This window comes from Moschus berezovskii, chromosome 3, assembly GCF_049115385.1.
Source record: "Moschus berezovskii isolate FMDL1 chromosome 3, NW_MosBer_1.0, whole genome shotgun sequence".
In the NCBI taxonomy this organism is placed as follows: Eukaryota; Metazoa; Chordata; class Mammalia; order Artiodactyla; family Moschidae; genus Moschus; species Moschus berezovskii.
The window spans coordinates 122160939-122185575 of NC_142462.1; the positions used below are offsets into that span (position 1 = coordinate 122160939).

Consider the following 24637-nt stretch of genomic DNA (forward strand, 5'->3'; position numbering starts at 1 on the left):
GAAAGAGGTTTCTCAGGCACTGGGAGAACTGGCCATTTGCAAATTGATTTTTGGCAACCAGGTCATTCAGCACAAAGATGTTGGTGAATTGCTTTAAGCAACTGTTGACCCAGAGTCTACAGCTGGGGTCCCAGCCTGGTCAGGTAAGGGGAAGGTTGAATCAAAGAAGTTCCAAGCCTGTACATGCTAAAGGAAGCATGTCTTTCTTGGGGAGAGATATCACCTTTTTTTTTTTTGAAGTGAAGGGATTTTAAAGTTTAGGGATTCTGAAACTAAGGGTGGCATGTGGGATGAGCTGAGAGAAGGGATACCTACCAGGAGGAAGCTGACCTCAGCAAGAAGGGCCCTAGGCACCAAGCACAGGTAAGGTACTTACCAAGGGGCGCTGTGGCCTTGAGGAATCCTGAGAGCAGATGTTGAACTTGAACCTGTCTTTTCCCACGGCCTGACACCTTGTGATACCTTCAGATCTTCAGGACCGTGGGCTACAGAGACATGGGTGCTGTGTCAGTGATCCCCTGGGTGTGGGGAAGGGGGCTTTGCCCAGGGAAGGGGCTGGACAGTCACTGACGTGTTCTACCCACGCGGCTTTCCTTGGAGGCCAGGCCAAGGTGGTCAACGTTGTAATCCGAAGTTCTGGGAGGTCACACGCAGCAAGGCCGGCGGAGACCCATGGAGGTTAGACCCACAGGGACCAACACTGGGATTTCTGGGCAAGAATTTCCCTTTCTCTAAGAGTCCACAGGAAGAAAACTGTCGGGGCGCAGGCGTGGGGAAGGGCTCTCCGCGCTGCAGGCGTTGCCTCCTGTTGGTCCCCGGCTTCCTCGGCCCCTGCAAACCGCAGGTTTAGCCCCACGAGCCCGCCTTCTCTAAGCTGTCCTAACAGGGGTCCACTAGACCGGGGAGGAGGCCCAGCTGGGGATCGTCTACCCCAGACGAGTCCGCAGCTCCCTCCCAGGCCCTTTGCGTCCTTTCTGATCCATAGAATGGTGGGCTCGCGCTTCGTTCATTCAACACATTTATCTGAGGGCCTACTCCGTGCCAGGAACGTCTACAGATCAACAAAACAGAGCAGCAAATAGTCACACAGGTACAGTGGCTCCCGGGTCAAGGCGAGGGTGAGCGCGGGAGCCGGGGGACAGACGCCGGGGTCTGGCGGCCACTCCGGCCCATCCACCACCCAAGTCCAGGGGTCCAGCCTGCAGCCCCCTCCTCCCCTCTCGGGGCCCGCTTCCCCCACCCCTTCCCTAGTCACGGTCGGTTAGCGGGATGCGTCCTTCCGCAGAGACGGGTAGCGTTTAACCCGAGCATCCCCACCTGGAGGATAGGAATCGCTCAGTAAAGTTGGATGCAAGAAAGGATGGATGGACGGATGGACGGATGGATGTGTGGATGCACAGGTTTAGTCCTGCAAGCACACTGCGAGCTGGCCACAAGGCGGAACCCGGCGCCAAGCCCCTCCTCTGGCAAGCTCCCGCGGGTCTAGGCTGAACCAGCGGGGAGGGGGCGCCGCCAGGCTCGCCCCGCCCTCCCCTCGCCCCCTCTTCCCGGCCGGCTCGGCGGCGCCTTCTGGGAAATGTAGTTCGCGCCTGAGCCCGGAGGGCCGCGGGGGCTGGTCCCCCTCTCCGGGGATGCGGTGCTCTGGGCTTCTCCGGACGCCCACCCCGCCCCGCCCCCTCCCCTGCGGCCTGCGCCCCGGGGCCCGATTTCCTCCTGCGCCGACCTAGAGCGCTGACGGAGCGAGGGCTCCCCGCGCCGTGCCGGAAGTCGGGAGCGGAGAGAGTCCGGGATGGCGGGCCAGGTAAGGCGAGCCCGGACCGCGCCGCGCGAGCGGGGACCCCGCCGGCAGCCGGGGAGGACAGGCGATCGCCTCGGCCGGGCCTGCCCTGAGCGGCGCTGTGCGGGCCTCGAGGGCGGGGGGCGAGCGTGGGACTCGCCAACTTTGGCCGGGCGAGGTGCGTGGGGGGTGGGACTGCGCAGGATTTGGTGCAGGAAAGTCCAGGATCTGGGACGCCCCCTCTTCCCTTCTCCCCGACCCCGCCGTGTAGGCGCACTTGGAGCCGCAGCTCCATCTTTGGAAACTCCTTTGGGTTAAGCGTCACCCTCTCTTGGCGTGGCTTTTAATTATAAATTATCCTGGGAGCGATGGGCATGGAGGCCCAAGGAGAAAGAGTAAATCTGGGCACTTTCCTTCTTGGTGGGATCCTGGGGTCCGGGCTGGGGGAGGGCATGAACAGCGTCCCAGGTTTTTAGCCATTAGGTGAGATGCGTAGGTTGGAGAGCTAGCTACAGGGGGAGCCCCATCTGTCATAGCCTGGGACCAGTTTGTCCGGTGCAAGTTGTGTGCAGGGCGGTGAAGGTGCTAGGAAACCTGATGGTACCAGTGAAGAGTTGCTGGACATCCCTTCGGGGGCCCCTGGAGTCAGCTCTGTAATTGTGGCTCATGAGCTTGGGCCCACCTCAGGCAACTGTCGACTCCGTGGTTTGAGGGCCCAGGAGCAGTTGGTGATGAGGGGCTGGGGCAGTCTGTGGCCAGGCAGAGGAGCAGCACTGTGCCAAGACCTTGATGGCATTAATGCCCCACGAGCTTCTGGGTAAAAGCGAGAAGCCAGGCAGATTAGGCAGCGACAGAGGATGAGATGGTTGGATGGCATCACAGACTCAATAGACATGAGTCTGAGCAAACTCCGGGAGACAGTGAAGGACAGGGAAGCCTGGCGTGCTGGAATCTATGGGGTCACAAAGAATCGGACAGGGCTGAATGACTGAACAGCAACAACAGTCAGATTGGCTGCTGTGGGAGCAGGGGCAGTCTCCTCTTCAGATCTGGCCGTACAGGTAGGAAGCCAAAGGACACCCTCCATCACCACCCCCGTCTCTGCTCAGATGTGCCCACGGGCCCCATGCTCAGGCCTCCTCAGATCAGTTTCCTTTTCTATACAGCGAGGGGTTGGATCACTGATCATTCAGATCCGATGTCCTGGGGTGTGTCCTCACACTGTGTGTCTTCATGGAGAAAGTGCCTGGCTGTGGCCTTGGGGGCTGGGAGGTCACAGTCAGATGGAGAGGAACAGGGTCTCCTCCTGTCTTCTTGTCTAGCATGACTCCCAAATGCCCAGGGGCTGTGGGAGCACGGCCCACAGGTGGGGGCAGCAGGGCTCAGGGTCTGATTTGAAGGCTCAGGACTGAGCCTGAAACACGCCAGGAGAGTGGGTTTGCTCTGGGAAGGACCTGCAGGCCGAGTCTGTGGCCTGAGGGCTTGCACATCATGCTTGCACCCTACCTTTTTTGTGAACATGTGTGCACACACACACACACACACTCCTCTGCTCTTTCTGGGTGAGGGCGGCTACCGATGGAACCACTTAAGCTGGCCACGGTCAGTTCCCGTTCCCAACTTTGTTGGACAAGAGTTTATCGTTTGGCTGAGGTGGTGAGTGGCCTGGAAACCATCTCTTCCGGCTGTCTAAAAGAACTGGTATATTTAGCCAGGAGACAAAGAGGCATTTGGGGTCAGGAGTAGTGTGTGAGGTGGCTGACTGTGACCTGCCGGTGGACGTGAGGCAGACAGATTTGGCTTCTGAAGCAGGAATCATAGCACTTACCACATCCCAGCATTTGTTCTGGACACTTTTCTTACGGTAATTCATTTACTCTTCACAGTATCCCTATGAGAGAGGTTCTTATGATCCTCCTTTTATAGATGAGTTTACTGAGCCCAGAGCTAAATGTGAAGCAAAGCAGGGATTGGAATTCCAGCCACCTGGCTCCTGGGGTCAAGCTCAGACCTCCACACTCTGCGTGTTTGTATCCCAGAACTTAACACCAGATTAGGCCAGCCATAGGACTGTGGTGAGCCCCCGCAGTTGCTATGGGTTTTCAAGTAGAAATTAAAGAGCCCCCAATTGTAAATGGAAAAGAAAAAAAAAAAAGTGAGTTAGTCACTCAGTGGTATCGAACTCTTTGCAACCCTGTAGACCGTAGCCTGCCAGGCTCCTCTGTCCATGGGATTCTCCAGGCAAGAATACTGGAGTGGGTGGCCATTCTCTTCCCCGAGGGATCTTCCCCACCCAGGGATCAAACCCGCATCTCCCTGCGGCTCCTGCATTGCAGACAGCTTCTTCTCCGTGTGAGCCTAGAAGGTGGCATTAAATGTTCACTACCCCGTAAAGGTATTCTGCAGTTGTCGGTGAGTTCTAGTTCACAGACGTGCTACGGTGGACAGCTCGCCTCTGGGGGGAGGGGAGGATCCCATTTACGGGAGTAGTTTTCATTTCTGGCAGCCCAGGCAGGTTCTGCCCAGTCTCCAACCAGTGACTGGACAGCAGCTCTTCCCCAGCCCTGTGATTCTAAACTTAGAATGTGTCAGAATCATCTGGGAAGCTTGAAGATGTCAACTTCTGGGTTCTGAAAGCATTGAACACAATCGTGATTTAGTTGATCTAAGATAAGGTGAGAAATTCAGTCCTCAACAAAGGGAACTCTGAACCTAATTTGAACCTCAAAGCTCTTTTGTGTTTTCAGTTGTTAGGTAGTAAACTCTGATGGGAGAAGATAAGGAGGCAGAGTCTTTCACCTGGTTTGCTAAATAGAGAAGCTGTCTGTTGTGAACTAGCTGGTCAACAGAATTGCCACTCGGTTCTGCTGGGTTCCCTACCCACTGCTACAGCCAGGGCCCTGCTATTAGACTCAGCCATCTAGCAGTGGCTTCCCTGGTGGCTCAGATGGTAAAGAAGCTGCCTGCAAGGCAGGAGCTGTTGTTCAGTTGCTAAGTCATGTCCACCTCTGTGACCCCATGGACTGCAGCACAGTAGGCTGCCCTGTCCTTCACTATCTCCCGGAGTTTGCTCAAACTCGTGTCCAATGAGTTGGTGATGCCTCCAACCCTCTCATTCTCTGTGGCCCCTTCTCCTCCTGCCCTCAATCTTTCTCTGCATCGGCGTCTTTTCTAATGAGTGACTCTTCACATCAGATGGCCAAAGCATGGGAGCTTCAGCTTCAGTCCTTCCAGTGAATATTCAGGGATTGGGAAGATCCCCTGGAGAAGGAAATGACAACCCACTCCAGTATTCTTGCCTGGAGAATTCCACAGCCAGAGGAGCCTGGGGGGCTTCAGTCCATGGCGTCATATAGAGTTGGACACTGAGCGACTGACAGATACACACGCACATTTATTTGTATTTATTTATCATTTATTTGTACTCAAGAGCCATCCTGTCGCCTCCATCACCATCTTAAAAAACCTGTTATAGCATGGTGAGTTCAGGGCTGGCTGGAGTTCCCAACCTGGAGTCAACCTTTTCTTGGGCCCTGGGCTGCAGGTCATGAGACTCTCTGTATTAGCTTCCCTGGATTGCCATGAAAGTACCACAAAGCAGGGGCGGGGGCTTAAACAACAAATTTAATCTCTCGCAGTGCAAGAGGGGAGAAGTCCAAAATCAAAATGTTGGTGAGCCCATGCCCTCTCTGAAGACTCTAGGAGAGGCTCCTGCCTTCCTCTTCCAGCCTCTGGTGGCCCTGGGCATTCCTTGGCTTGTGGCCCCATCACTCCTGCCTCCCTGGTCACATAGACTTTTCCTCCCTGTGGGTCTGTCTCTGCTCCTCTTCTTATAAGGGCACCAGTCATACTGGATTAAAGTGAAAGAAAGTGAAAGTGAAGTCGCTTAGTTGTGTCTGACTCTGCGACCCTATGGACTGTGGCCTACCAGGCTCCTCTGTCCATGGAATTTTCCAGGCAAGAGTACTGGAGTGAGTTGCCATTTTCTTCTCCAGGTATTGCATTAAAGACCTACCTTATTACATTATGACCTTCAGTTCAGTTCAGTTCAGTTCAGTTCAGTCGCTCAGTCGTGTCCGACTCTCCGCGACCCCATGAATCACAGCACGCCAGGCCTCCCTGTCCATCACCAACTCCCGGAGTACACTCAAACTCATGTCCACAGAGTCGGTGATGCCATCCAGCCATCTCATTCTCCGTCGTCCCCTTCTCCTCCCGCCCCCAACCTTAACTAATTTCATCTACAGCGACCCTAGTTTTGAATCAGGCCACATTCTCAGGTACTAGGGTGAAGACATCAGCGTACCGTTTTGGGGACACAGTTGACAGCGACCCTAGTTTTGAATCAGGCCACATTCTCAGGTACTAGGGTGAAGACATCAGCGTACCTTTTTGGGGACACAGTTGATAGTGACCCTAGTTTTGAATCAGGCCACATTCTCAGGTACTGGGGTGAAGGCCTCAGCATACCGTGTTGGGGACACAGTTGACAGCGACGCTAGTTTTGAATCAGGCCACATTCTCAGGTACCAGGGTGAAGACATCAGCGTACCGTGTTGGGGACACAGTTGACAGTGACCCTAGTTTTCAATCAGGCCACGTTCTCGGGTACCAGGGTGAAGGTATCGGCGTACCATTTTGGGGACACGTCTCTTGTCCCAGTGCCCCTTTGCCCGTTCCCATGTGTCAGGTGCCCAGGCCGTGCTCTCGTTGCTGCCCCCCCCCGCCGCTGTGTCCACCAGGGGATGTGGGCTGGGTCAGCACGCCGAGGATGACTCCTGGGGCAGCCTTGCTGAGAGGGGACGAGCCAACTGCCCTGAGGTTGTGCCCACAGGTGTCGATCGCCTTCCAGGACCTGGCGGTGCGGTTCTCCGAGGATGAGTGGCGGCTGCTGGGAGAGGGCCAGAGGGCACTCTACCTGGACGTGATGCGGGAGAACTACGACACGCTGGCCTCCCTGGGTGAGGAGCGGACGGGCCCAGCGTCGGGTGGGAGGGCGACAGTGTAGCACCTCGAGGGCCCAGGGGCGCCCGGGACCCTGTGTCTTGTTCACACAGCGAGGTGGCGTCCGAGAGCCTGGTGCTGAGCTGGTGGGGGGGCCTCTCCGGTCTTTCACGCATTGTTGCTGTGGATGGTACGAAGGGTCTGGGTGCGATCTGGTGGGGGTGCCAAACAGCTGGCACAACGGCACTGGTCTTGGAGGTTCTGACGGTCCCTGGGGTTTGGGTGGTCACACAGATACACATATGTACACACATGTACACGGGTTTGGGATGGTCATACGAACACACTCATGTGTACACATGCACACAGGGATTGGGTGGTCTTGTACACACGTGTACATGGAGTTTGGGTGGTCACGTGGATAGACATATACATGTATGTACACGGGATTGGGTGGTCACACAGACGTGTGTACACATGTACACAGGGTTTGGGTGGTCACATGTACACACACGTACATGTAGTTTGGGTGGTCACATGGATAGACGTGTACACGCATGTGCGTGGGGTTTGGGTGGTCACATGGATAGACATATACATGTATGTACACGGGATTGGGTGGTCACACAGACGTGTGTACACATGTACACAGGGTTTGGGTGGTCACATGTACACACACGTACATGTAGTTTGGGTGGTCACATGGATAGACGTGTACACGCATGTGCGTGGGGTTTGGGTGGTCACATGGAGATACACGTACACACATATACGCGGGGTTTGAGTGGTCACACGTACACACATGTACATAGGTACCTGGGTGTCTGGGTGCCTGGCCTCTGGTGTGATGATGTAGAAGGGCAGAGGCCGGCTTCCACTACTGGGGATGGTCCTTCTTTTCTTTCCCAGGGACGGCAGAGCCGCTCCCCCTCTCGGCCTTCCTATCTCCCTCAGAGCCTGGAGGAGCCGTGGGAGCCCGGAGCCGTGCTGGAGACAAGCAGGAGCCGCCCCTGGGAGGAGGCCCCCTGGGTGAGTAATCTGTGCAGATGAGAGCCTTCCGTACAGGACACCGTGACCTCAGCACTCCCACCTTGCCACACCCACCCCTCCCTGACCTTTCACCCCCGACCCCTCTGGACCAGGAGCCTGGTATACTGTTGCTCATTGTGTAAAGCGCTCAGAAGAAGCCTGGGTTCACCCTGGGAGAGTCTTTGCCCCTCAGGCCCCCTCCTCCGCCACCCGAGCAGAGCCAGGTGCAGCCCTTGAAGGTCCAGAGAGCCCAGGGGGGTGGATGTGGTCCAGGGGTTGGTGGGAGAGGCAGGAGTCCGGATAGTGGCCAGAGATGGGGAGGCAGCCCTCCTTGGCGTCCCCTCCATGGCCCACCAGGGACCGAGGGACAGAGCAGAGGGGAGCCCTGTTACCCGCCGCCCCAGCGTCTTGGTCCTGCCGTGCCCACACACGGGGCACCTGCCCTGGACCCAGGTCCTCCTTGTCTGCGGACATCCGTGTTTCCTTTGCGGCCCTTCCGGGGTGGTAGAAGGATTACGTGAGACGCAGCGTGTGCAGACTGATGTTGGTGGGCAGGGATTCACTGTGGTCTCTTGGCAGGAGGAGCCCCCCAGCACAGCCTGCACCTCAGCGCCCTGGTGCAGCTCGTGCAGGAGATCCCCGAGTTCCTGTTCAGGGAAGGCAGCCCCGAGAGTAGTGGGGGAGCCAGCCTGGATGGGGCGGCTGCGAGCCCCCAGGGTGAGTCCGATGGCAGGCCCCGCTGCGTCCCACAGATGAGTTCAAGCTGCTGGCCTGGCCCCTTGGTGGAGTTACCCATTAAAGTGAATGTCTGGGTGGCAGACCAGTCCCCTGGGAGGACACGGACGGGGGAGAGATCGTGGCCTCTGACTTTGTCTAGTGGTTTCACCACAGCTTCATCCACACCCTTGGGGCCCCTGTCGCATCCTGCCCTATGCCGCGGGTAAAGCCATCCCTGTTCTGTAGATGAGTGCCCAGCGGCCGGGTCCCCCGCAGCCTGTCTCCCAAACTTACCAGACTTCCTCCCCCAAGCTCGCAAGGCACTCCCACCTCCCCAGAAGTTTCTCCTCCCAGCCCCAGCCTGCAGGGTTTCTTTGCATCCCCTCAGCTGATGGTCAGCTGGGGAAGATCTTATCAGAACAAGGCCACAGCCTGAATCTACATCTCGAAGCCCAGGGATAGCAAGGCAGAGGTTACTGCCATCCTGGTTGTTGTTAGTGGAACATGGCGAGGAAGGGCCAGCATGGGGCAGTGTTGGGGCATTGTACCTCCTACCGGGCTTAATTCCAGTGTCCCCACCCCCCAGAAGCTGTGACAGAGGACACGTGCCCTCTTCAAGACCTGCTCCACTGCCTTCCACATACACCCGTGGGCCGGCTTGGCCTGGCCACCACGCCCAGCGGCAGCTCGTCCAGCAGCACCCCTGGAGCCAGGGGGCTGGGAAGCCCCCTCCCCATCAGTGAGTAGGACCCCCAGGGTCCCTTTCTCCGGATTCCTGCTGCTCTTGCTACTGCCCTGGCTGCAGGTGGTGGGGCTGGGCTCCCGGCCAGGGGCTCCTGGGCTCCCCTCCTCCATGTGCGGGGTCCCACACCCTCTTGATTTTTTTCGAGGACTCGGTTTCCTTTATAACTGGGTCCAGTTCCTTGGTGGGGCGGAGTTGGGGGAGGTGTGGAGCAGGCCTGGTGCTGGCCTCTGTCTGGGGACCAGCGAGGATTCAGGATGCTCAGCCTCACTTGCCGAGTGCTGTGTGCAGCGTGCCCACGGACCTGACTCTCAGACCTCTCATCAGGACAGCCCTAACAGCAGGGGAAGACAAGGCTGGCCTTTGGAATTTCTCTCGGTCTCAGTTTATTTTCAAAATGTTTGCGGATTTTACATTTGTCTAAATGTCTGTTTTTATCTAAACTATTTTAAATTAATATGGCATAAAATGGCCTAAAAAAAAATACCCTGTTTAGGGGCTTAACCCTGGTGATCCAGTGGTTAAGACTCCGCTCTTCCAATGGAGAGGGCATGGGTTCAATCCCTGGTCAGGGAACTAAGATTCCACATGCCGGTGGCCACCAAAAAGAGAGAAAAGCATGCCCCGTTTAGCCTATAGTTTCAGGCGTCAGCTGGCACCTTTGCTCGGGGGTCCCATGTGTCCAGCTTTGAGAAACGTTGAGTGCAAGGCTGGGACCTGGCTTGTGGAGGCAATCAGAGGCTGTCATCATGGGAGGGTCCCCGGGGCGAGCAGTCTTGTGTTTACATTCACACCGGAAGGAAATGGGGAAGGACCCTGCCAGCCTCGGAACGGACTCTGGGAACAAGCCCATCGTAGCTGGCTGAGCCACCAAGTTCCCAGGACTCAGCTGTCCCTCGGGGAGCAGTTAGAAGCTGGGTAGGCCCATCCTCTGTGTGTGGGTGGGGGGGGGGCGATTTCCCAGGGTCTGGAGCCAGGGCTGGAAACGCCTGCCTGTCTCTTCTGCAACAGAAACTGCCGATAAGCCGAGAGCCGTGGAGGAGGGGAGCCCAGGAGCCCCTGGCCGGGAGCCCAGCCCCGCCACCTGCAGCCAGGGCAGTAGCAAGAGTGGCAGGAATCCGGAGAGAGGGACCCCGGGGGCAGGTGAGGGGTCGGCTTTCCTGACAGTGGGGCTGAGGGTGGGGGGCAGGTGGGGAGGCATTGTGTGGCCCCCACCTGGGCCTCCTGACGGCCCTACCTGGCAGACGGCATCCCTGTGGTCACGGTTGGGGAAACCTGACCATGGCTGGCCTTGCAGGAGCTGTGGGCATCTCTTCTGGGCACAGCCCCTTGCAAGGCCTCATCAACTGCCTGAAGGAGATCCTTGAGCCCGGGCCCCAGGGCCCCGAGGGACCGCGGAGCTCACCACCGCCACCCACCCCCAGCCTGGGTGCCTCCCAGCTGACCAGGGCAGAGCTGGGGCCTGTGGGCCCGCCCTGGGCCGGTGAGTCCCTGGGACCTGTCTCCTCAAGCCAAGGTTTCTGAGTCCATGGAGAGCTCCAGTTGCTCTCTGTAGATACTTCTCTGTAAATATGACGTCTTCCCTAAGGATCCTTGCCGGCTTGGCTGCTCCAGTATCTCTAGTGTCAGATTTCTGGAGCCAGATGGCTGTGTTAAGGGAACAGCGTGGTCAGCATCATCAGCTCATAGAAGAAAACTCAGAAACAGATTTTGCCCTGGATTCTTATGGGTTCTTGACTCATCCCAAGGTGGGACATCTGAGGATAAGAGGCTGAGGGGCACTTCTTGTTGACACTAAGCGGGATGCTTGGGATGGGCTTTAGGGATGGGGGTGGTATGGTGGGGGCTGGAGCCCCAGCCCTGAACTCTGAAGCCTGGTAGCCGGGCAGACTGTGAAAAGCTCCTTGATGCTTCGAGCCTCGGTTTCCCGCCTGTAAAAGGGGTAACTGTTCTCACCTTAAAGGACTGTCCTGAGGCTTAGGCACACTGATGATCCATGTGTTTGTAAAACGCTTGGGCCTCCTCAAATTAAGTTCTGTTCAAGGCCAAGAGAACTGTCTCCAAGTAGTGAGCCAGGCTGCCCACTTCCGTCGTTTGTTCTCAGAGCAGAACCTCATCTTCCTTTTACCCAGCCAGCTCTGGGAGGTGTAGCCAGGCATTTCTAAACCAAGCACTGGGAAGACAGTGGCCCCGCGCAAGGCTCAGTGAGTTGCCAGAGGACCCGCGTCCCCGGGTTTCTGGCCTTGCACCTTTAAGTGACCCCTCTTTCGGTTGTTGTCACGAGACTGGGGTTACCAGGTTCAGGGGGTACGCGTGTTCCTTTTTTCCTGTAGTGAAGACAGAGGCAGCCTCGGGAGATTGTCCACTCCAGGGCCTGCTGAACTGTCTGAAGGAGATCCCCGAGGCTCCGGACAGGCATCTCAGCCCTTCAGGAGCCAATGACCCACAGCTGCGGGAGGACCCAGGGGCCTGGAAAAGGAATTCTGGAGGTAAAGGCTGCCAGCAGGGTAGGGAGGCCCCTGGGCATCGCTTGTCTCCTTTCTCTGCTCCAAGCAGACCTTCCACCACCAGATGCTCGGGACTGCACGTCGGTGTTGGCTGGGTAGCCAGACGTTGGGGCTCACGCTGTAGAAGGAGCTGGGCATGTGGGAGGTGCATCAATGTGAAAACGTTCCAGATTGGCTCTTACAGTAGGAGCTGAAGGTTCCAGAAAGAAGGAGGGAATGGCTGTGAGGGAGACACAAAAAGCAGAAGGCAGAGCCCTGGGCAGTGCACATTCCAGGGCTCATTCTGATGTGGGGGTTCTCGGGTTCACCGTGGGTCGTCGGTGTTCCAGAACTCTTGAGAGAGTCGTTTGGAGGCGGGCCTGCTGGCCTTGGAAGCGGGACCCTGACTCGGTGCTCCTGGGGCAGGCTGGCTTGGCATCACCCCTGGGTAGAAATCTCTAGACATGGAGGTGGGATTTGGTCCATCTGCTAGTGGTTGGGCAGTGACTGTCTTGGAGCTGAGATGGCTGTGGAAGCTGGGGGCCATGGAAACCCCATCCTAACCCTATAGAGACCTCACAAGGGGCTTCCTACAGGACTCCGACCCCTCCAGACCTCTCCTCCGGGGCCTGGGCCTGGAGCTGGCAGTGTGCCCTCTGCAGTGAAGGTGGAGGACAGCTGGCCTCAGGGACCCCCGGAGCCCACATCCTGTCAGCTCAACAAGCGGCACCACGGCCCCTCTGCTGCCAGCAGCCCCAGGAATGTCAGAGACACCGCCCCCGCCCAGGTCCGGGTGCCCAGCTGGGGCCCTGCAGCTCAAGGTGAGGCCTGGGCTTGTCTGCTCAAGTCCTCCCGGGTGGGGTTCTCAGGCCCCCAACAAGGTTCTGCCAGCCCACAGGGAAGGGGCGCCTGGCTGTCTCATGCATGGACAGAGGCATCCACCTGGCCTTCCTTCCCAAGCGGTTGTGGTGGTGGTGGTTTAGTTGCTAAGTCATGTCCAACTCTCGTGACCCCATGGACTGTAGCCCGCCAGGCTCCTCTGTCCATGCGGTTTTCCAGGCAAGAACACTGAAGTGGATTGCCATTTCCTTCTCCAGGGTTCCAAGCAGTTAATCCCGTCCCTTAATCTCCATCCTCCTTAACCCCCAGGCCCTTGCCCGGGGAGCCTTCCATTAGAAGGACCTCGGTTTTGCAGAGAATCCCCGAATGTCAGGAAGCCGCCCACTGTGTGTGGCTCTCTCTCCACCTGCCCCTGGGCCTGGGTACAGCTGGCATTGCTCCCCCAAACTGGGGAGCAGAGAGCCGATGGCAGCTGGCACAGAGGGAAGGGCATCCTGCCTGGCAGGCCCCATACCTGGTGCAGGACTCGCCACCCCTGTGGAAGGCAGGCAGGCTGGACAGTCAGCCAGGGCTGGGCCGGGGGGAAGACGGGCCCGAGGTGGTGACAGGCCATCTCCCCGTCCCAGCCGGCAGCGCCTCGAGCTCACCCCTGGAAGCCCTGGAGGCCTGTCTGAGGGGCATTCCCCTGAGTGGGTCGTTACCTCCCCAGCCGCCGGCCAGCTCTTGGTCCCGGAGCCCCCAGCCAGGAGACCCCGGGTCTCAGAGGCCCAAGCTGCTGCGCCTCGGACCGCACAGCAAAGGTAGCCTGCGCCATGGGCTCGGGGTGGCGTGTCCTTGTGCACGGAACGGGGTCGGTGGGGGAAATGCTGAGGACGCCATCAGGTCCACCCTCCTCATCCCGGACCAAAGCGGGGATGCACATGCCCCTGTCTCCCAGCCCGCTCTCGTGCCTGCCCACCAACAACCCCTGTGTTTGGTGGAAGCCAGTTTAACTCTGCCCCCTGCCACCTCTGAGAGCTTCGCTGACCCTCTGAGCCCCCGAGGCCAGCAGTTGGGTTTATGGGTTAACAAGCTACTGGATTTTAATCAGAGCCATGAGCACCCTAACCTCAGGGGAGATCGCACGGGAGAGGCGTTGGGGCAGGGCTGGGTGCCCGTCCGCAGCCCAGCGCCCACAGGACCTCTTGGCCCGTGGTTTCCCCTCGATGCCAGCCGTGCCGTTTCCCCACAGAGGTGGTCATGGGGCCTCTCCCGGCTCTGGGCCTGCAGGGCTGCACGAGAGACAGCCCAGCCCTGCCCCTGGGCTCCCAAGGCACCCCCAGCAGCTTCTCGTCGTCCAGCAGCTCTGACGGGGACCTGGATTTCCAAAGCCCTGAGCGCAGCCAGGGGCATCAGCCTGGAAAAGGTGAGCTGGCCGGCCTGAGCCGGGTCCTGGGGAAGGGCGGTGGGGAGCGGCCTTGCCCACCGCCATGCGTCTGACCTGACCAGTGTCTGAGCCAGGCCTCCACGCCTGGTGTGGCCAGAGAGCAGATGCAGGACCTGTTTTTGGGGGCGGGGGTCTGTTTTAGTTAGTTGGCGCAGGAGAGGCAGGACAACATCTAAGATCTCTAGAAAACTTTTAATGCTTCTTACTAGAAGCAACAAATACTTCCTTATCCCAGCCTTGAAGAAGTCAGTGTCTGTAACATCTGACTGACTCTCCAGCTTAGGGAAAACATGTAAAACCATCTTGGAGGGTGTGTTTGGTGCGTGCTCCCCTGGGTCCCACCGTGAGGGGACCTTGCAGGGACCTTGCAGGACCTCAGCCCTTTTCTCTGCTTGAATAACCCCAGGGCTCCCCATCTGCCTTGTTCATGGACACCCGGTTCCCCGGGGCTCACCTCTGTGTCCTGGCCTCACGCTCTCAGTGGAAAGGCCTGAAGCCCCACCCCGGGGCTCTGCGCTGGGCCCTCCGGGGCCATCGGATGGGCTTGGGGCCTGTGTTCCTACGCCCACCACAGATCAGCCCCTCGGGTAAGGGCGCTTTTAGCTCCCAACACGCAGCTGACTTTGCTTTTTAATTTTTAGTAGGTACTGTGCTCGTTTAGTCTTGTTGAAAAGCTGCGGTTAGGTTGCAGAGGGTCAGTGGCGTCTGCCTCCTTCCCCCGCCCTCCAGCACCCGTGGCCCCTGAGCCACCTCTGCTGCCGGTTCCTGCACTTGCAGGGATGCTGCACGGCGAACATCCCTCTCACGGCTTCTCCGCCGAGCTCCCCTTCTCCCCGCTTCCCTTTGGCCTTGGGGTCCTCGGCACTGTGCCGTCCCCCTCCCCTCTCTTCTGCAGCTGCTTAGCACCTGTAGTTCCTTCTCTAGCATTCTCTATCAGCAGACCTGGTTTTCTGAGTCATCCAAACAGCAGGCGACTTCACGCTGCCTTGTGGACACGCCCAGCCCGGCCCCCTAGCTCTCCCTTCGCTGCCCCGAACCCCGCAGCGTCCATGGGGAAGCCACGTGCAGGGCTCCTCTTGAGACACTGAGGTCCCAGCACCACGATGCCTGGAGCTCTGGCAGCTTCTCTCTTCTCCCCCTCTCTGCCTGACGCCCGCATCAGCAAAGATGCTTTTCAGGGAAGAGCTTGGGTGAGATGTGGACGGGAAGGGCTTTACCTTTATCTAGAATTTCAGTTCACGTAGCGGCTATAGCTTCTCCAGTGCTGTCACTAGAAACAGCATTTCTGCAGTGTGTTTTTATCCTCGGGCTGAAATGCATTCACGTTCTCCTTCGTCACCTGCTGCATCTGTACCCTTTTCCCTCTTTGACGAGTCACGTGAATAGTGACTAGCTGATGGCATTCCAGCCTCGGGGCCCATCTGCCCCGTCACTGGCCCGGCTTCTGTGTAGGCAGTCAAGATGAGGTGGCCTCTCCCAGGGCTTCCCAGAGGCAGGGCTGACACGGGTCTGGGGCCAGGTCTCTGTCTGGGTGCCCTGAGCTGGCGTGACAGGCCCCGGGCCCCAGCTGCAGTGGACCTAGGGCGCGGGCAAGGTTCCTGGGGTTCGCAGGACTGAGCTCTGGCCGGCCAGGACCGCGAGTGTTGGGTTTTCACAGGAAGCCCCGTGGGAAGCTCCCCACTCCAGGGCCTGGAGAACTGTCTCAGAGAGATACCTGCACCCCGGCTGCAGCCTGTCTGGCCCTGCTCCTCGGCTGGAGACGGAGGGCCACGGCGAGCGGAGCCCAGGAAGTGGGCGGCAGGCACAGAAGGTTAACATGGGCGGGCCCACGTCCCAGCCTGAGATGAGATGACCTCTGGAAGCGGCCTGGCCAGAGGCTCATCGGAGGCCACGAGGCCAATAGTGCTGCTGTTCTGGGTGGAGGGGTGCGGCGGGCCTGGACACCCAGCTCCCTAGTGCTGCTCCGAGTCCAGGCCTGAGCCAGGGCCTTGGCAGCAGGGTGTCTGTATCCTGACCTTGGTCTCTGGCACGGTGCTGAGTTGTGGGGGTTCCCGGGAGGCTGGGTAGCTGGGTCCAGGAATAACGAGATCCTGGAGTGTGAGGGTAGCCCTGGGACCATCCGAGGGCTGGGGTGTGTCCCACTTCGGTAGCTTTATCCAACATCCTGGGCCAGAGTTTGTCTTCTGAACAGCGCCTCCCTGGCCTGCGTGCTAACTCAGGGCTCCCAGCTGATGGGCCTCTTTACTTCTCATTGAAACAGGACTGAGGGGCGAGGCCTGTGAACCAGCCCACCTGGGACAGTGTGGGGGTGATGTGCCCGCCAGGAGCCTCCGACTGGCCAGCCCACAGGCCCTTGCCTCTGGTGCCCTGCCCGCCTGCTCCCCAGGAGGCCCCAGAGACCTTGGGGTGGCCAGGCCAGGACAGTGGAGGTGGCTTCGAGACGGTGAGCAGGACTCTTGCCCAGGGACTTGCTTGCATGTCTCCTCCCCTCCGTGTAAAATCTCTGAAGAGAGAATAGACTTCCCGTTTCCCCTCCTATTCTTCCACTCCTTCACTGTCTCAGCCGTTCCTGGACTGCTGGCTGGAGGGTGTGTGCATATGTCTCCGAAAGCCTGCTGGCTGGAGCACCCCGAGGTGTGCTGAAAGCAAGTGGGGAAAACACTGCTGTCGTCCAGAGACTGGGTTTCTCTGGGCAAAGGACCGGTTGTTTCCTTAATTCTAGTTGCCTGGGGATGGAGGTCGGGGTGGCAGTGGGGAGGAGGGGTCTCCTCCTCATGCTGCTGCAGTTCAGTTGAACTTACAGCGGAATCCTTTCCTACATTTGCTGAAGTGGGTGGGTCAGGCCTGACCTAAATGAGAAAGTGCAGGTATTTGTCATACTCCCACCAGGCAGGTGCTGTTCTGGGGGTCTCCCGTGGACTTAGCCTCTCTGCAGGCCGCTGGTCCTGAGTGAGCATAAGCATAAAGGGCCACCCGGCTTATGAGACCCGGAACCTGGCTGGAACCAGACTGTTGGTGGCCTCCAGGGTCTTTAGGCTTCTGGAAGTTTCTGCCATGGCCTTCCAGAGTGGCTGGGGCCAGACCAGCGTTTGGCTTTGCTTCCCTCCGCTCCCCATGGCCACGGGACACTGTTCAGGCTCCCCCAGGGCTTGTGTGGGACTGAACTGGAGGGGGACGAGCTCCGCGTGCCTGTCCACGGAGGCCGAGGCCCTCTGGCCTGTCCTCGGGCTCACGGACAGAGGGCTGTTCCGTTGCTGTTTGCCCAGGGCCAGCCACCAAGCCTTCCCCGCTCCACTGCCTGGAGAACTCTCTGAAGGGGATCTTGCCCGGGGGGCCCTTGCGCTTTGCCTGCCTGGTTGGCCTGGGCCCCAGCCCCCACTCCAGCTCCAGCTCAAGCATCAGCAGCTCTGAAGGAGAAGACCCGAGGCCGGAGCCCGAGCTCTGGCAGCCCCTCCTGCAGGGTGAGCTTGTCAGGGGGAGAAGGGGACCGGGAGCCCAGCCCCAGCATGTGAGCGCCACCCTGACCCTGGCTCTGTTTGTGCCAGAGAGGAACCATGCTCCCAGTGGCAAGGGCCTTGGCCACCCGTCCCCACACCTTGGCGGCCCCCGTGCTGGCTGCAGCCCTGGGGAAGGCTCGAGGAGACGTGAGTCTGGGCACCGCTGCGATCTCAGTGCAGGTGAGCCCAGGGTCTCCGGAGGAGGGGGGCGTGTCCCCCAGGAGGGCCATGGGTGCAGGGACAGTCCCACTCATCACTTGGCCTGACTCTTGCCGGAAGGCTGTCTGCCTTTGTCATGCCTGAGTTCCCCGTAGGATGAGCCATGTCCAAGAAAAGAAGGTAGAGATGTTGAGGCCCCTGGGGCCCCAAGGGTGTCAAACGAGTGTGTTTAAAGCACTGGTTATCAACTTGGAAAGTTGAAATGTCCATCGCTCAGTGGTGTCTGACTCTTTGCAACCCCATGGACTGTAGCCTGCCAGGCTCTTCTGTCCATGGGATTCTCCAGGCAAGAATACCGGAGTGGGTTGCCATGTTCTCCTCCAGGGGATCTTCCCGACCCAGGGATCAAACTTGAGGTGTTGTGCATTGCAGGCGGATTCTTTACTGTCTGAGCCACCAGGGAAGCCCAGTAAACTTGATATATATACTTGGAGAAGGAAATGGCAACCCACTCCAGTATTCTTGTCTGGAGAATCCCATAAACAGAGGAGCCTGGTGGGCTACAGTTCATAGGGTCGCAAAGAGTCGGACATGACTGAAGCGATTTAGCATGCATGCATGCATGTATATATACATACATGTATCAACGCCTCCTTGCTTCTCAGTCCAGTCCTGACCCAGTGATCATTCCCAGCAGGAAAAGCAGAAGAGAAGGTGGGAGGCAGGTCCCACTCGCCCTGGAGAGAGGTGTGCTTGGAGACCCCGGGACCGCCCGGCCCCCTGGGCAGCGCTGGAGGAGGTAGGGGTGGGTGGGTTGCCAGGTCCGGGAAGGGGGCCTCCCTGCTGCACTCAGGCCAGTGACTCAACCTGGTCCTTGGCCTCTGAACAGGCCCTGGCTGGTCCCCACGTTCCTTCCTGCCCGTGGGCCTGAGAGGCCCACAGCAGAGTGGGCCGGGCATGGACCCACAGGGCCCCCAGCACATCCCTCACCGGGGGCTGGACCTGCGGGCATGGCCCTCTCCACCTGCTCTCTCCGGCCTCGGGAGAGCCAGAGGCCTTGTGCTGGAGCCTCAGAAACAATGTTCACCCTCACTCAGCCCGCGGGCCCCAGCCAGCCATTCGACCAGAGATGGGCTTCCTGGCAAGCCCAGTGTAACCCTCTTGTGTCTCATTTCACCAGTGCTTGAAAGTTGAAAGTTTTGTTTTGTTTTAGGCCGTGTCCAGGTATCCCCCGTCAGTGTGGCCACATGTGTATCCACACCGGAAATGCTCTGTGCTCTTCCTGTACGGTCCGCTGTGCATCCCTGCCCTGCCGCTCAGCTGGGAAGAAGGCCAGGGCCTGGGCCCTGCCAGCCTCCTGGGTCAGCCCACGGGCCCCAGTCCTGGAAGCTGACGGCCAGTGAAGAGTCCAGGAGCCTGGGGCCTGGGGATGGAAGACCAGGTGTGACAGGTGAGCTGGGGCTCCCCCAGCCCCCCAAGTATTGGGAGCCACGCAGGCACGAGGTGGGAGGCAGGCTTGGGCTCAGCATCTGCACGGTCACCCTTCCCTTCTTCCCCGCTGCTCAGCTCCTTTTGGCGAGGTGGGCTGTTGAGAACACCTTGGGTCACAGCCTGGGGTAGGTTTTCTCTGAACAGCCTTCCAGGCTCTTTTGGGTCATAAGTAGGAAGAGCCTCACGTCGAGTCCACTTCAGCTGGCTTATTTCATTTCAGGGTTTTGCGATAGGAATAGCTGGCTATTTTATGAAAGTACACAGACACTTCTTAGAGGCAAAACAAACCCTGAATAGATGCATCCAGGATCAAAGTTTGGGGTTTGAGGGGACTTTAGAGAACAAGTAGGGATAATGAGGGTCAGTAGTGAGTGACCAGGCGGGGAGGTCCCCAGAGATGCGTTCTGTACCCTCGACCCCGGGAAGCTCTTCCAGACCACGGCAGCGGCGGGCAGGCAGGGTTTGGTGCCTGGTCTGCTCTGGGCCGTGCACCCCAATCCTCACGCTTAAAGCCTGCGGTGGGGGCTCCAGCGTGTCATGGGCCTGGCCTGCCTGGAGGTGCAGTTGTTTATTCGGAGTGCTGAGCTTGCCCGGGGCCCGCGGACCCGCTGCCCCGCCTTGGGTAGAAAGACACCCAGGACAGCAGCACTGTTGCTGACCCTTAGATGAAATCCTTCCTGAAGGATTTGCGTCCTGAAGCGTTTGCGTCCTTGGGCTCCAGTCTCCACTTTTGCTGTTTGAAGTTCTGGGAGTCCTGGGAGATTTAGGCCAGAGCCGGTCTGGGGACTCAGACATGGCTGGAAACCAGGTCTGTCCTGCGGCTCCAGGTGGTAACGGGGCTTCCTTATGAGGCTGGCCTCAGGTGAAGACCAGGTCCAGGAGAAGTTTGGGTGAAAGAGTAGGTGACTTTTTTTTTTTTTTTAAGTAACTTAAGTCCTATATCTGTAATTTGATTAGGGAGGGTAAAGGTCAGGAGACGGTGGGGACCCCTGTGGTTTGCTTATGACTAAGAACCTTGATGCTGGGAAAGATTGAAATCAGGAGAAGGGGACGACAGAGGATGAGATGGTTGGATGGCTTCACTGACTCAGTGGACGTGAGTTTGAGCTACTCAGGAGATGGTGAAGGACAGGGAAGCCTGGCGTGCTGCCGTCCATAGGGTTGCAGAGAGTTGGACACGACTTAGTGACTGAAGAGCAAATTGCACTAGGTGCTGACCCGGCCCCCTTTGTCACCCCGCTAGAAACACCTGGGCCCTCTCTAGACACTGCCCACGGCCCTGCCTCTTGGCAGCTTCTCTGGGCCCTGCCCACCGACCCTCCAGAGGCAGAATTAGCTGCTCTGAGGCGGAGGTAGGGCCCAGAGGTGGCATGGGAACCCACCAGTCCTTTTCCTAGGAGGTGGGGAGGACACTGTCCTAAGCCAGCCTGGTTTCTGTGGAGACCCGGCCTGTGATCCATCTCGCCCGTGAATTTCGGGGGCAGCCTTCCAGGTTGCCCAGCCTGAGTCACCTGGACCCTTCCTTCCCTTAGTGGGCAGGGTGACAGACACACAAGCTGGAGGGACTCTGGGGAGGGAAGGTCCCGGCAGCCGATCACACTCACTGCATCCTGCTCTGGTTTCAGCCGGGGCCGATGGAGGGCCCCTTTCTGGGGGTGTGCCCCAGCCAGCACCCGCAGCTGCCGTCCCTGGGGCCTCACCTGGTGCCTCCCCACAGCCGCCGTGCCCCTGTGGGGCTTCCCTGCAGCAGGAGCTCCGCAGCCTGGGCGCCGCCCTCTCGGAGAAGCTGGACCGGCTGGCCGGGGCCCTGGCTGGCCTGGCTCAGGAGGTGGCCGCCGTGAGGACCCAGGTGGATCGACTCGGGCGGCGCCCGTGGGGCGCGGGGCCCAAGGGCCTCCACCGGGGACCTCGCTCAGCCAGCAGCCCTGCCCACAGACACCTGCCCTACTGGAGGCACAAGGGCCCCCCCAGGCCGAGACCGAAGATCCTGCGGGGGGGCCCGGCCGAAGGCTGCAGGGCCGGAGACCCGTCATCGGGCCTGTCCAGTGGGAGGCTCCGTCGGGTGCCTCCGGACACCCCCTCAGCGGAGCCCCCCGGGCCCGGCTCCAGCCCTCCCTGGCAGCCTCACTCCTCTGCCTGCAGCGGCCCTGCTGTGCAGACTGTACGTCACCCCCTCGGGCACCCCGAGGCCCGCCAGAGCCCCCCTCCGCCTTCACTGCTGGCTGCCCCGCCCCCCCAGGTGGCTGCTCCGGTGGGCACTGCAGAGGCAGAACCGCGGGGTGTGGTGGCTGCCCCACCCAGGACCCCAAAGTGGCCCAAGGATCCAGGCGGCCTGCTGGCGGGGCTCCAGAGAGCCCTTGAGGGCGAACAGTGGAGTGGGGAGCTCAGGGACCCAGTGTGGGCGCCCCCCAGCTGCCGCCTTCGTGGACTCAGCCCTGCAGAGGGTGCCCCACCTCTGGCCACCTCGCCCCCCTGCAGCAGAACCTTCCCCACATCGAAGCCGTGAAGGGGCCCCCTGACTCCAGGGTGACCATTGCTCAGGGAGGCCGCCGTTTGGGGGGTTGTGTTCTCCAACCACGCCTCTGGCTTTCTTGACTCAGGTTCATTTAAATGTTGCTTCCCTCTCTGGCCCTTCCCACCAGAACCGCCAAGGCGGGCAGGGGGGTGGTGTGCGTCCACATGTGTGTGTGTGCCATGTGCAGGCATGCCATGTGTGCCCAGGGTGCCCTGAGCCGCTGCAGAGGGGCCACGAGATCACCTCTTCTCAGCACCTGCCATCCTGACCTCAGCACTGGGGAGCCTGGTGCCCATCTTCCTGGGCCACGGGGGGTTAGCGTCCCTTTGAGGCAGATCTCCGCCACCCCCTGGCCGAGGCTGGATGTACCTGTGTGCATTCTGAGTTACTGAAGGTGATTGCCAAGGGGAAGAAAGGCGCTCAGAGGGGCCACACCAGAGTGTGGCTGTATGGTTGTCACCAGCACTGGGGACCAGCTGGCTCCTGCCTTCCTGCCTCCTCCAGAGAATCCAGCAGCCTGCCCGATGTTGGGGGAAGAATCCCACCGACTCCCAGGGAGAGAGTGGCACACGTGTTGGCTTCCTGGGCCCGCAGTGACAGTCCACAGCCCAGGAGCCTCCAGCAATACGTATTTACATCCTCCCGGTTCAAAGGCCAGAGTCCAAGATGCAGGTATCGGTGGAGTTGGTTCCTTCCGAGTCTGCTCTGGGCCCCTCTCCGGGGCTGGTCGCTGACTGTCCTTATGTTCCCAGGGCGCTCTCCCTTTGCCCATGCCCCTCAGTGTCCCTTTGGTCTAAGGACACCATCCTCACGCCCTCCCTCTAACACGATCGCTTCGGTAAAGACCTCATCTCTAACTCAGGTCTCGTTCGTGGTCCTGGGGTTGTTCGGGTTCCAATGTGTGAATCTGGGGACGGGCGTGCACAATCCAACCCCCAACACACATGAGGGGCCAAGCTTGTCTTGGTTCTGATGGGAGGGAGGAGGGAGCATGACCAGGGTCACTAGGCCCACTTTCCTGGGGCCACCAGGCTGCCCTGGGCCCCACCCCTCCCTTGGGGCATCAGGAGTGACCTGCCTGTCATCACTGCATTTCTGATCTTTTGTCCCTGATCTTTTCCCTCCGAGCTCAGATCAGTCCATGCACTCTGGGACGGTCCTGTGCCGTCAGGGAACCCGGCGCAGCGCTGAGGCCTGAACCAGCTTGGGACCCAGAGGGGCTGTAGCTGCAGTGAGTGCTCAAGGGGGGCCCATTGGCTGGTTTGGCCAGTGCACCCCTAAAATCGGGTTTTTGGGGACACACGCAGGGCCTGGCCTGTGCTGCTCATGGTCCCTATGGAAGAAGCAGACACTGATGCCAGCGGTGGGGGAGCCAGGGGCTGGGTAAACAGACCATCAAAAGGGGGCGTTAGAACATTTCCAGGACTGGAGCAAGTCCCTCGATGACCGTCTCAGAAGCTAGGTGTATGAGACCATGTAAGTAGGTTGTTTAAACATGCGGCTATCACAGCTAGCCATAACTTGATGAAGAATAAGAAACAGAAGAGGTCTAGGCCTTCTGCCTAGAAAGATGAGTCCAGCTGTTTCCAGGCTGTGTAGGGAGTGACGCTGGGCTGTTCAGAGCCATCGGAAGGGTCTGATGGAGTCAGCGCTGTGGACCAGGGGCTCGGGCTGGGAGGAGGAGGGCTTGTTTGGCCCTCTGCTCGCCCTCTGTAGCAGGAGTTTTTTTTTGGGGGGGTGGCCTGCCGCACACGCCCATGTGGCATTTTAAGGCTCAGTTTTGTGGACTTTGCAAATACCAGCCTTCACACCACCCTGTGCAGCAGGCGTGGAGGCGCACACAGGCTCAGAGAGGGTGAAGGGCTTGCTCGGGGATGCACAGCCTTCCTCCGGCCAAGTTAGGACAGTGCGTGCCCTGATGCCACCCAGGCCGGGGGGCTCCCAGTCCAGCTGGACCTGTGGGAAGCTCAGGTCCTTTTTTAAGAATGTGGAAAGTCAGCCATGAAGCGAGCGGTGAGAGGTCCGTGAGCCACAGCCGTGTTTGTCCCCCAGGTCCACTGCCACGTGGACAACACCCCTCCTAAGTCATGAATTGGAAAGCCTTCTAGAACCACTGATGTGGTAGAAAAAAGTTGTTGGCAGTTTAGGAGTTTGGTCCCGTGTCCGTCTCCATCTACTTGGTGAGGAACTGTGGTCACTTTGGTAGGAGAAACCGCAGACTTTTGTGAACTCAGGAACCCCAGGGTCAGGAGGTGGGGTCAGAGAACCTTCCCTCCCAGGCGCTCTCGCACATGAGGGTCCCCCGTGTCCCGACCACTGCCTGTCAGCCTGAGGCCACTGTGAGGCAGGAAAGCGGGAAGGTCCCGCCCGGGCAGATCAGGGGAGGTGCCCACAGCCTCCAGATGCCCCCTCAAGGGTCCAGTAGAATGGGGGGCCTTAGCCCCTGTCTGAGACACCCCGTGATGTCGCCACTCTCCGGAAGGAGCCCATCGGGCGGGCAGACCAGGCTTGCTCGCCGCCACCCTCTCGTGTCCTTGTGTTTTAGATGTGGCTTCTGTAAACAGCCTCCTGTTGGATTTTGTCCAACTTGACAAATTTTATTCTTTAGTCAGAGCCCTTAATCCACTTCTGTGTAATATTATTGTTGATATATTGAGATTTGAATATACCATTTTATTTTTGCTGGTGTTTGTCCCACTCATTTCGGGCAGGGGGCTTCTTTCCTACTGACAGTGTTGTGGGTTTTGAGTCATTCTTTTCCCCCTTGATGAGCCTCAACACTTAACTAAAAGGGGAAAAATTCAAATTTACAATCTTAGTTGGGAAGTTCTAGCATAGTTTTTCTTTTTAGAAATTGACTGGACAAAGCAGGAAGAATATGGAAGATTTAAGCAAACCAGTTCGCAAAACTGGTTGACTGGTGAATAGCTAGAACATTGCACCACAGGACTACAGAATATTCCTTCTTTTCAAGCACACATAAAACAGTTACAAAAGTTGATCTTATACTAAGC

At 58.9% G+C, this 24637-nt stretch overlaps 1 protein-coding gene across 6 annotated transcripts; it reads left to right on the forward strand.

Annotated features, from left to right (window-relative positions):
- The first annotated feature begins 1602 nt into the window (after positions 1–1602).
- KRABD3 (KRAB domain containing 3) lies at positions 1603–24302 on the forward strand. Of its 6 annotated transcripts, none has more exons than XM_055421470.2 (18): positions 1603–1801; positions 6612–6738; positions 7631–7750; positions 8330–8467; positions 9054–9206; positions 10221–10352; positions 10507–10692; positions 11543–11698; positions 12292–12516; positions 13162–13335; positions 13767–13940; positions 15619–15771; positions 16222–16404; positions 17228–17422; positions 17507–17638; positions 18312–18416; positions 18831–19067; positions 20734–24302. In XM_055421470.2, the coding sequence occupies exons 1-18, from the start codon at positions 1790–1792 to the stop codon at positions 21612–21614; spliced, it is 3483 nt and encodes a 1160-aa protein (XP_055277445.2). In that variant the 5' UTR covers positions 1603–1789; the 3' UTR covers positions 21615–24302. The 6 variants fall into 6 exon arrangements, with proteins under 6 accessions (XP_055277445.2, XP_055277444.2, XP_055277449.2 ...); XM_055421469.2 differs by having other exon boundaries at positions 18315–18416; XM_055421474.2 differs by having other exon boundaries at positions 9057–9206.
- Positions 24303–24637: the final 335 nt, after the last annotated feature.